At 35.0% G+C, this 12,106-nt stretch overlaps 1 protein-coding gene across 2 annotated transcripts in view; it reads left to right on the top strand.

Annotated features, from left to right (window-relative positions):
- Nucleotides 1–12,106, top strand: part of Top2b (DNA topoisomerase II beta) — a 63,369-nt gene that overhangs the window by 46,118 nt on the left and 5,145 nt on the right. For both annotated transcript variants that reach the window (XM_042680072.1, XM_042680071.1), the window contains exons 28-33: nt 714–908; nt 4,475–4,619; nt 4,846–5,007; nt 7,362–7,563; nt 8,148–8,227; nt 9,642–9,752. In XM_042680072.1, coding sequence (XP_042536006.1) covers nt 714–908; nt 4,475–4,619; nt 4,846–5,007; nt 7,362–7,563; nt 8,148–8,227; nt 9,642–9,752 — 895 coding nt within the window. The remainder of the gene's footprint in view (nt 1–713; nt 909–4,474; nt 4,620–4,845; nt 5,008–7,361; nt 7,564–8,147; nt 8,228–9,641; nt 9,753–12,106) is intronic.

The following is a 12,106-nucleotide window of genomic DNA, read 5'->3' as shown; positions in this document are numbered from 1 at the left end:
GGTTTTTTTGTTTTTTTAATTAAACTATCATACTATTAAGACCTCTTTAAATATCTCCCACGAAATGTCATTTTCTCTTGTACCTTTCAAAATCCTCTAATTATTTAAAAGAACAATTTTGTATAGAATCTATTATATTAATCATGATTCTGTCCTCATTTATTGCCACCCAGAGCCCATTAAGTTGAGTGTAAGAGTATTAGGACTTTTATTTTTTCATGCTTTCTTACTTTATATTGTGAACCATTATTATGGCTAAAGGATAGTTGCATACATGTTTTTTGTGTGTCTGTCAGCATTGGGTCTTGAACTCAGGACCTTGTGGTCTTGCTCTTTACTCAGAGCTGGTACTTGAGCCATGCCTCTAATCCGTCTTCATACTTCTTAACAGAACTGCCTTTGTGTGTGAATTGTGAGGCTTCTAATGATAACAGGTCCAAATTTCATAACATATCATAGGATCCTATAAAAGAACCAGTTAAGTCATCTAGTCACTATTACCCTCTTGTATTATAAATGTGAAGCTAGTTAGGGATTATAACTCAAATATACTTATTTAGAATTCTTTATTATTATTAGTCTTAGATTAGATCAATTGAAAGGAAAGCTTTATTCCCTAATGAGTGAGTAAAATTTGTTTCAGTTCCTTCTGTAGTATGATTGTCTTTTTTAAGGAGTTATTTTCATCTCTTTTTGCTTATAATATACTTCAGAAAGTGGAAGCACAAGAACGAGAAGATATTCTGGCAGGAATGTCTGGAAAAGCAATAAAAGGTAAAGTTGGCAAACCTAAGGTGAAGAAACTTCAGTTGGAAGAGACGATGCCTTCACCTTATGGGAGAAGAATAATTCCTGAAATTACTGCTATGAAGGCAGATGCCAGCAAAAAGTTGCTGAAGAAGAAGAAGGTATGTTACATCTCCTGTTTGAATTCATTAGAAGACTATAATCCTTTAATGTATGTGTAAATGTAAATATGTTTACATATGTATATATGTTTATATTATGCTTCATTATGTTTCATTTTTATTTTTCTAATGTATTTTGATTGTCATAGGAAATCTTATTCTTTCTATGAGAGCAGTTTATCCATCACATATATATGGAGAGCTGCTTACTTAATTAAGATTTTTTGTTGGTTTGTTTTTGAAAAAGGAGCCCACTTACTGTGTGGTACAGACTGGCCACAAACTCTTAGGCTCAAGTGATCCTCTTATGAGTAGAAGAGACTAAAGTGTGTGTCATTGTGCCTGACTTTAGTTCAATTTTTAAAATGAGAAACAGTCTACTCAGGTGGCTGATATCTGAAGATTATGATTTGAAGCTAGGGAAAGCAGAAAAAAATCTGAAGATACTTCATTTCCAATTAACCAGCAAAAAAAAAAAAAAAAAGCTAGACTGAGCCAGACGTCAGTGGCTCATGCCTGTAATCCTAGCTACTCAGGAGGCTGAGATCTGAGGATTGAGGTTCAAAGCCAGCCCAGGCAAGATAGTCTGCGAGACTCTGATCTCCAGTTAAACACCAGAAAACCAGAAATGGCGTTGTGGCTCAAGTGGTAGAGTGCTAGCCTTGAACTGAAGAGCTGAGGGACAGCACCCAGGCACAGAGTTCAAGCCTCAGGACCAACAAAAAAAGGCTAGACTGGAGGTATCGTTCAGCTGATAGATTGACAGACATGAATGAAAAAGCCAAGCGTTAAAGCCCTAGTACTAACACAAACAAATGAAAAAGATAAAATAAAAATATAAACTTAAGGCTAGGTGTGGTGCATCATGCTTTTATAATCCCATCAATTTAGGAGTTGAAGATTTAGAGGAAGGCAGTTTAAGTTGAGTCTGAACCAAGAAAAAACATATTCTATCTCAGGAAAAAAAAAATCAGGGCTTGGTAGATTACACCTATCATGCCATATGTGGGAAGTATAACTTGGAGGATTGCAATCTAGGTTGTCCCAGACAAGAATATAAGGCCAATTAAAAAATAACTACAGGAAAAAGGGCTGGAGTCATGGATCAAGTGGTAGAGTGCTTGGCTAGCAAGCATGAGACCTGAGTTCAAATGTCAGTACCTCCAAATAAATAAATAAATAAATGTACATTTATGTATATATATACATATGCATCTATATTTCATTTCTATATCAGCATTGTATAGTAGGAAAGTATTTACTGCTCTTAGTATTTACTTTTTCTTAGTTAAAAAATTATGAAGCATCTTACATTATTGAACAGGTATATGCTATTGAGGACTTTGAAAATTTGACATTTATTTGTCCTTGAGTAAGATGGGCTAGGGTTGGCTAGAAGAAGGAAAAGTTAGAAAGACTGGATGTATAATGGTCTTGAAGAAAGGCTAATGTTTCTGTACAAGTTACCTTACAGCTCAAGCAGTACATTCAATAGATCCAAAAAGTACTTGGAAGTAGGCTAGTGGAGCTACCTCAGACTGAGATAGGCTCAGTCTGTTTAATACATGGGAAGTAAGTCTTAAGTGCTGGATATAGAGATCAGTTTTCTGTGCAGAGCTAACACTTGAAGCACAAAAGCATTTTTTTAAACAGTTGCTTCTAAGTAGCTGTCATCTCAGTGAATATAATAGAAAATTAGATGTTAATTGCTGCCAATAAAAGAAACAAAACAATCTGATTATAGTCATCTGTTAGGGCTTCAGTAAACAAGCAAACAACAACTTAGCTGATAGCAACATTAATAGAAAGCCCACAGATTGGGAGAAGATCTTCACTGGCCATACGATAGACAAGGGTTGGGGCTGGGAAGGTGGCTCAGTGGTAGAGCGCTTGCCTTGCATGCCTGAGGCCTTGGGTTCCATTCCTCAGCACCACATAAGCAAAAAGAAAAAAGCCGGAAGTGGCGCTGTGGCTCAAGTGGTAGAGCGCTAGCCTTGAGCTGAAGAGCTGAGGGACAGCGCCCAGGCCCAGAGTTCAGGCCCCACGACTGGACCAAAAAAAAAAAAAAAAACAATAGACAAGGATCTCATATCTAAAATATACCTGGAACTCAAAAAATTGAATCCCCCAACAACAAATCCTCAAAGAAACAACTGCCCGATAAATAAGTAGGCTAAAGATTTAAAGAGAAACTTCTCCAAAGAGGAAATAAGAATGGCCAATAGACACATGAAGAAATGCTCAACCTCCCTTGCCATAAAAGAAATGCAAATCAAAACAACATTGAGATACCACCTCACCCCAGTTAGAATGGCTATAATCAAGAACTCTAATAACAACAGATGCTGGAGGGGATGTGGACAGAAGGGAACCCTACTACATTGTTGGTGGGAGTATAAACTTGTTCAACCACTTTGGAAAGTAGTATGGAGGTTTCTCAAAAGACTCCATATAGAGCTGCCCTATGACCCAGCAATCCCACTTTTGGGCATTTACCCAAATGATCACAAGCAAGACCATATTAAAGCTACCAGCACAACTATGTTTATTGCAGCATTATTTACCATAGCTAAGATATGGAAGCAACCCAGATGTCCTTCAATAGATGAATGGATCGAGAAAATGTGGTATATATTCACAATGGAATTCTATGCCTCCATCAGAAAGAATGACATTGCCCTATTTGTTAGGAAATGGAAAGGGTTGGAAAAAATTATATTAAGTGAAGTAAGCCAAGTGCAAAGAAACATAGGTCTCATGGTTTTTCTTATTTGCAATAACTAGTATATATCTGAGATAAGCAGAAAAGGTCAGATAAGATGGTGTTAAAAGAAATGAACCGGGCTGGGAAGGTGGCTCAGTGGTAGAGCGCTTGCCTTGCATGCTTGAGGCCCTAGGTTCGATTCCTCAGCACCACATAAGCAAAAAAGAAAAAGAAAAAAAAAGCCGGAAGTGGCGCTGTGACTCAAGTGGTAGAGCGCTAGCCTTGAGCTGAAGAGCTGAGGGACAGCGCCCAGCGCCCAGGCCCAGAGTTCAGGCTCCACAACTGGACCCAAAAAAAAAAAAAAAAAGAAATGAACCCCAAGATAAGGACACAAGTATTTTTTTTTTCCTTGCTTGCTATTGTTTCTAACCTATTTATAAGGTACCATGTGATATTTTGTTACTTTGTATGTCCCTCCCCATGGTATGACCCCTGTTTTCACTGTATTTGATGTTGGTATAATTTGGTGAGCGGAAGGGAAAAAACAAATTGTTTAAATAGGAATATAGGTCGACTCATTGCAACCATTTAGGCGGGGGTGTGGGGTGGGGGGGGGGAATGTAGTTGTGGAGATGGGGAGGGAAAGGATGGTAGGGGAAAAACAAAGGAGGAAGCAAAAATGCTTGATAAGAAATGTATTCATTACCTTGCTCATGTGATTGTAACCCATCTGTACAGTATTTTCACAATAAAAACTTATTTACATAAAAAACTTAGCTAATATGAAGAAGCTATCTATTGACTTGAATTCAGTGTTAATTTTTATTTGTACTCATGGTTTGGTTTTCTTTTTAATATCTAGGGTGATTCTGACACCACAGCAGTGAAAGTGGAATTTGATGAAGAATTTAGTGGAACACCAGTAGAAGGTATAGGAGAAGAGGCATTGACCCCAGCGGCTCCTATAAATAAAGGTCCCAAACCCAAAAGGGAGAAAAAGGAGCCTGGTGAGGAAATAAAAGTTTTGTCTGCATATGTGTCAGTGTGAGAGAAGAATTCTATATACACGCTATTAATAGAGTCTTTTGATTTTTTTCTATAATTGATATAATGGCCTTAGTCTTCATGTACATTTGTTATTTTATCATGAACTTTGCATTACAGCAATTTTATTTTTCACCAGTGACTTTTATATAAGCGTTTATACATATTTTACTGTTGTTTTGCTTTTAGGTACCAGGGTTAGAAAAACACCAACAACAACTGGTAAACCTGGTGCAAAAAAAGTGAAGAAACGGAATCCTTGGTCAGATGATGAGTCCAAGTCAGAAAGTGACTTAGAAGAAACAGAACCTGTGGTGATTCCAAGAGATTCTCTGCTGAGAAGAGCAGCTGGTATTGTGATGCATTTTATGTTTATTTTACTGTACATTATAAATTGTATATACTTATAGTATAAGCTGGTATCAGTATTATCTGTTTCTAGAGTACTAGACAAAGGAAAATTACAGAATGGTCTTTTCTGGCAAAATTGGACATAAATTTCTCTAAATTGAGTCATGTTTTCATACTGGATTTTTATTTTTATTTATTTTAGTGTTTGTTATATTCCCTCCATGGCTCTAAAATAATTATTTTTTTAAGTGAACATAGGTAGTGTGCCAGCAGTGGTGGGTCTATTAGAAGTGCTTTTGTTTTTGTTTTCTACCCCTATATGGTGAAAACCTTCAAGAGTCTCAATTCTATGTACATAGCTCTTTTAATGGCAGTGATAAGGATAGGCTGCAGAGTCCTATCTTTTTTTTTATTTTTTATTTATTTTTTTACTTTTTTTTAATTGTGAAAATACTGTACAGAGGGGTTACAATTACATGGGCAAGATAGTGAGTACATTTCTTATCAAGCATTGTAGCCTCCTCCTTTGTTTACCCTTCCCATCCCTTCCCAGCCTCCCGTCCGCCCCCCTACCTAATCCTCCCCCTATCTTGCTTATATATTGTTGTTGAGAATACGATTTGATCCTTCTCAAATACTAATTAAATTGAAATGTTCAAATAATTAGACTCTCCTAGATTTTTGTTTTATAGATTCTTCTCAAAATTTAATTCCCAATTTATTAAAATGAATGATATACCATTATGGTCATTAAACTCTGATAGATACTTCTTTTGTTTATATATTAGGACTTAAGTTCTTTGATTCTTTAATAATCAGGTAACTGAATTTTCTTTTCTAATAATATAGGCAAGTCTTTAATGTGGATAACTTAAATTACACAAAAATTAACCCGCTTTCCCATATCTGAAAAATAAAATATAAAATTACAGAGTATCAAAAAATTTAAAAATTTTATCTCATACCATATGTTAGAAATTTTAATAAAACTCATTTGTATTATGCAAGTATGCCTTTTCCCATAACGGTTATCTTTTTAGGCATTTTATATAAAATTGTATGTTATTAATGTGTTGAAGTTATTATGTTTTCTGTCTTTTTCATAGAAGTTTTTCTGTCTTTATTATTTCATAGCAAAACTAATATAAAAACAGAAAAGCTTTTAATATAAGAGGCTAAGTCAAAGTTTAGTGCTTTTTAAAGGTATTTTGAGATTGGATCTCATTATATTGTCCAGGTTGGCTATGTAGCCTAGGCTAGCTTTGAACTCACACTCCTGCATTTGCTAGGATTATGGTGTGTGCTACCATTCCTCTCAAGTTTAGTACTTTTTAAAAGAACTAAAACTTCTCATTGAGGAAATGAGAAATTTTGTACTAGTCTCTTATACAGTGGCCATGTGAAACAAATCTACATTGACTGCTTTTGTCAGTTTTTGAGTAATAAATCACTCCCATTAGTTTGTATTCTCTTAATACAAACAATATTTACCCCTAGCCTCCTGGCAACTGTAAAGCAGATGTTATTTATTATTATTTGGTTTGATGATACTCAGGTTTGAACTCAGGGCCTTGCTCTTCTTAGGCAGGTACTAAACCACTTGAGCAATGCCCCTTTAGTTTTTTTTTTGTTTTTTTTTTGCTTTAGTTATTTTTAGGCAGGGCCTCATATCATTGCCCAGGGCCAGACTCAGACTTCAATTCTCCTACCCACAACTTCCTGCTGGTATCATTGGCACCAAATCTTGGCTTATTGGTTGAGAATGGGGTCTTATTAACTTTTTGCCTAGGTTGTCCTTGAACTATGATCCTCCTGATTGTCTCTCATGTAGCTGTGATTACATTTGTGAGCCACTGAGCCTGACTCTGAATTTTTCATTTTCTACTTTCCTTTTTTCCTTGCATTTTAAAAAAGTTCTTGCAGGTAAGTCTAGGATTTGAGTTTAATATTACTGCCTTGTTTTTGAGAGATATCCATGTGTTGCTCAGGCCAGCTTTGATCATGGGCTTAGAGTGTTTTCTGCCTCAGCATCTTGAATAGGTGGAACTGTAGGCATATACCACTGTGCCAGCTAACATTCAATTTTTTGTTGTTTATTTTTTGTACCAGTCCCATGGCTTGAACTCAAGGCATGGACTCTGGCTCTGAGCTTTTTTGTTCAAAGCTAGTGCTGTGTAGTTGAGCCACAGTTCCACTTCTGGCTTTTTGGTACTTAATTGGAGATAAGAGTCTCATGGACTTGCCTGCCCCTGCTGGCTTTGGACCACGATCCTCAGATCTCTGCTTCCTAGGATTATAGGGATCAGCCACTGGTAACAGCACCCAGGTAACATTTAGTTTTATTTCTCTCCTAGCTGAAAGACCTAAGTACACATTTGATTTCTCAGAAGAAGAGGATGATGATGCTGATGATGATGATGACAATAATGATTTAGAGGAACTGAAAGTAAAAGCCTCTCCCATAATGAATGATGGGGAAGACGATTTTGTTCCGTCAGATGGCTTAGATAAAGATGAATATACATTTTCTCCAGGCAAATCAAAAGCTACTCCAGAGTAAGTAATACAGTGACTATTATTCACTAATATGGTACATTTCATTATCTAAGCATTTAACAAAGATCTTATAGTGAGCTCTAAGAAATTGTTAGCATTCTAGATAAGGTTAATACTGCACTTATTCCCATAGCACTTTCTATATTTTAGGGGAAGGATTGGCAAATATCTTCATAATGGACTTTTGAGTAAATAGAATTATATTTTTGTCATGAAGGGGATTCTGTCATACTTGTTGATTTTTATCAATAATTTTCTGTTGTTAAATTTGGGGCTGATTATTTCTGTCAACCATAGAATTTAGTTTAGTTGTATTTTTAATAATCAGACCATTGCCCCATTCCATATATTAATATGTTAAATATTGTGTGTACATAGATTTATGAAAAAATGTGTATATATAGATTTATTTTTAAAATGTGTTGTTATTTTTCCTTGGCTTCAACAGTGAAAGAAAAGTAAATGAAAGAACTAAGATTATCTCTGATTATACTCCTACAGTACATGTACATATTACCTACAGATTATCAGGATTAAATGAGATGTTTACATTATTTTCTCTTTATGATATTTCTTTTTCATAGAAAGCCTTCACATGACAAAAAAGGGCAAGATTTTGGGAATCTCTTCTCATTCACGTCATACTCTCAGAAGTCAGAAGACGGTATGCTCTCTCAGCTTTTTCACTGGTTAATTTAATACTGCTCTGGTGGGAAGAAAGCGGTGGATTAGCTTAGTTTTAGAACTTTTTTATGAGCACAGAAGACTTTTTTACATTAGAAAAAAAACTTAATAGGGTAATTTTCTTCTTAAAAGGGTGATTTCCCAACTGATTGGTCAGAATAGGCATTATGGAAGCATTTAGGTAGACAAATAGACGTAACCTCTTTGTGTATAGAGCATCTATATGTCTGGTCCCAGGGCTTGAACTCAGGGTCTATGCATTGTCTCTGAGATATTTTGCTCGAGGCTATCATTCTGCCACTTGAGCCATAGCTCTACTTCTGGCTTTTTCTGACTTAATTGGAATAAGAGTCCCATGGACTTTCTTGCCAGGGGTGGCTTCAAACCATGATCCTCAGATCTCAGCTTCCTATGTAGTAGTTAGGATTATTGGCACCTGGCTCAAATCATAACTTAATAATGAGAAAAATATAAAAATAAATTTTGGAGGATTAAATTTGATTCCCATGGCAATGTGAATATAATTTTAAAACTATAAATAGTATAGATACAGATTTTTTACTAAATCCTATTAGCTCAGAGACTAAAATCTTCATAGGAACGGATTTAGTCAGAGTATGCTTTTTATCCCAGTGCTTTTGGCATTTGAGTTTTTAAGATCACTTAATTGACTCAGTGTCTTGAGTTTTTAAATATGTATCCATAAAGACTGGATCTACTGCAATCAATAGATAGATATTATGTAAACACAGTTATAATCATATTTATCTATATCAAAGTAACTGTTTAAAAATACTTGGGATGGTTTGAGGTAGGAAAGAATTGATTGCCAAATTAAGCTAATTTGTGAATAAAAATGAACTTACAGCTGGGCTGGCCTGAGTATTGAGACCTTGTCCAGAAAGAAAAAAACAACCCAAAAAACTGACAGTAAGCTTGCATGCCTTTCAAATTAGACTTCAATGGATGTATCCATTAAAAAAATATAAATGCTTACTATTTAGGTTTGAACATCAGTACTGATAGTTTTGATAGGTTAATAATCCTATTTAAATAAAAGCTAAAACAATCACAATGGATCTTTTTTTATATCTCATTCAAAGTAAGTTAATTAGTATATACTTGTTGAACTGATAAGCTGTGTTTTAAATGATTAGCACTTAATACTGTTAATGTTCACTACTGTATGCAATTATATGTTGCTCCACAACAGAGCTAACATTTTTGAGGTATAGCATTGTTATACTTTTTCAACCTTTAATATATTGTGGATTATATAATCAAAATAGAAATTTATAAGATCAATTATATAGTTAGAGATAAGTCATCAAAGAATCAGTTTACTAAGAAGTCTTTATAGAATCTCTTTACTAAAAAAGCTTTGACACTTTCAGATTCAGCTAAATTTGACAGTAATGAAGAAGATACTGCTTCTGTTTTTTCACCATCATTTGGTTTGAAGCAAGCAGACAAAGTACCAAGTAAAACAGTAGCTGCTAAAAAGGGTATGTATTTGATTTTGTTAAGCATTACATAAACCATGATAATTGACATGAAAGCAAACATATCATTTGAAACTATTCACTCCAGGACTTCACTTTATAAAAGTGTTATAAAGTATCAATACAATCCCACCCGTTGTCTAATCATGTGAAAGGATTCTAAAATGTCTGTAAGACTATATTTTATTTTTTAAGACTATATTTTAAAGAAATGTAATTATGCATTGATATTTAAACATAGCTATCCGGTAAAGCTTCTTGTTAGGTTTTAAAGTGGATTAGATTTGTCTTATAGTAACCTGATACTGTTTTCTATATTACTCATGTCTTTAGTCCTTATGTGGAAGAAGTTCAGCTAGGATTTTCTTTTTTGTTGTTGTTGCTCATGTAGCTTCTTTCTTTTCAATTGGCCTATGTTATCAGTGAACCAATGAATCAAATAATATGTTACTATTACCAAGATGTAATAGAGTTGTCTTTTTAAAGGAAGTCAGTATTAGTGCTTTGTGTTTGAAAAATAATACAAACACATCTAACTGAGATTTATATAAGACAACATTTAAATGATATGGACTAGCCACTTAAGCATCTTAAAAATCCACAGCATACAGCATCAATATAGACACGTGTTATTAAATATAGCAGGACAATAGCAAAAACAGTCTGAATGCACTAGAACTGGGGTAAGATTGGTTATGGACGTCTCTAGCTAACACACTAGGCAATGCATCCAGCCAGGGTTCCCTTCTTCCATACACATTGTCCAATGTCTGTGTTTCTTTGCCCAAGAACTTTTGTTTTGCAGCTATGTTTGACTATTAAAACTCTCTTGACCCCAATTACTCTTAAGCAATGGTTGGGGAGAACTGATTTATAGGAGCTGGCCTTTAAGCGTAGTGCCCTTGCTTCTCAGGTGACCTAATATCTTAGGTATATGTTTTATACTGGCTCCCTCAAGTTCCCCATTGAGATTAATTAAGCTTCAGAGTGACAAATGACTTGGCAATTAATCTATTAATAGCTGTACTTATTTGTTTGTTTGCCTCTTTATTTGGCGGTATAGTGCTTTGAACTCAGGGCCTCCTAAGTATTCTACCACTTGAGCCATGTTCCCAGCCCTTTCTGCTTTAGTTACTTTTTTTTTTTTAAATCTACAGTCCTGCTCTTTTGCCCAGGAACTACCTAACACTGTCCTCAAAATTGCTGAGATTATAAATGTCAGTTGCATCTATCTCTATCTCACTTTTAGACTTCATTCCATCACCTCCTAAATAAATTTTTGTTCTTGAATTCTTGTCTTGGGGTAAGGCAGTTCTATGGCTGGGGAACCCACAGTGAGACATACCCTATAATTTTCCTTTAATCACCTTTCTTCCTTCCTTTCTTTCTTTCTTTTCTTTTCTTTCTTTCTTTCTCTTTTCTTTCTTTCTTTCTTTCTTTTTTCTTTCTTTATCTCTCTCTCTTTCTTTCCTTTCCTTCCTTCCCTCCCTCCCTTCCTTCCTTCCTTCCTTTTTCTTCTTTCTTTCTTTCTTTCTTCCTTCCTTCCTTTTTCTTCTTTCTTTCTTTCTTCCTTTCTTCCTTTCTTTCTTTCTTCCTTTCTCTCTCTTTCCTCTCTCTTTTTCTTTCTCTCTTTTCTTTCTCTTTCTCTTTTTCCTCCCCTCCTTCCTGTGCTATAATTTTTTTTTCTTTTTCCATTTTATTTTAATTGCCAAGGTGATGTACAGAGGGGTTTCAGTTACATAAGTAAGGTAATGAGTACATTTCTTGACAAACTTGTTACCCTTTCCCTCAATTTTCTCCTACTTCTCCTCCTCCTAACCCCTCCCCCTAAGCTGTATAGATCATTTCCAAGATGATATCTTGGAAATATTTCAGTGTTGCACTGGTCCCCCCTTGTCCTTAGTCTCACCATTCTGCTGTTCCCCTTCCCTTTCCTAATTCAAGTAAACAATATATAATACTAGGGTACCAAAACCAAATACAGTAGCAACAGAGGATATACTATAGGGGGAAGAACATACAAAAGAAACAAAAATAATCACATAGTACATTAAAAACAGCAAAAACGAAGAAAAACCTCTTGTGTCCATGTCTTGGAGTTCATTTTGCTTAGCATCATCTTATACAGTCATATGTACATAGCTAATGAGCTATTTTGCTCATCTGCTAAGATTATCCTAGATATATGCTAATTATTGTGAATAAGGGAAACCATAGGATCTATGTTTCTTTGGTTCTGGCTTATTTCACTTAATATGAATATGATTTTTTCCAAGTCTTTCCATTTTCTTACAAATGGGGCAGTATCATTCTTTCTGATGGAAGCATAGAATTCCATTATATATATAATATATATT

Source organism: Dipodomys spectabilis, unplaced genomic scaffold, assembly GCF_019054845.1.
Source record: "Dipodomys spectabilis isolate Male_0828 unplaced genomic scaffold, ASM1905484v1 ptg000054l, whole genome shotgun sequence".
NCBI classification, from domain to species: domain Eukaryota; kingdom Metazoa; phylum Chordata; class Mammalia; order Rodentia; family Heteromyidae; genus Dipodomys; species Dipodomys spectabilis.
Note: the sequence above shows the minus strand (reverse complement) of the source record. Positions and strands in the feature narration are given on the sequence as shown.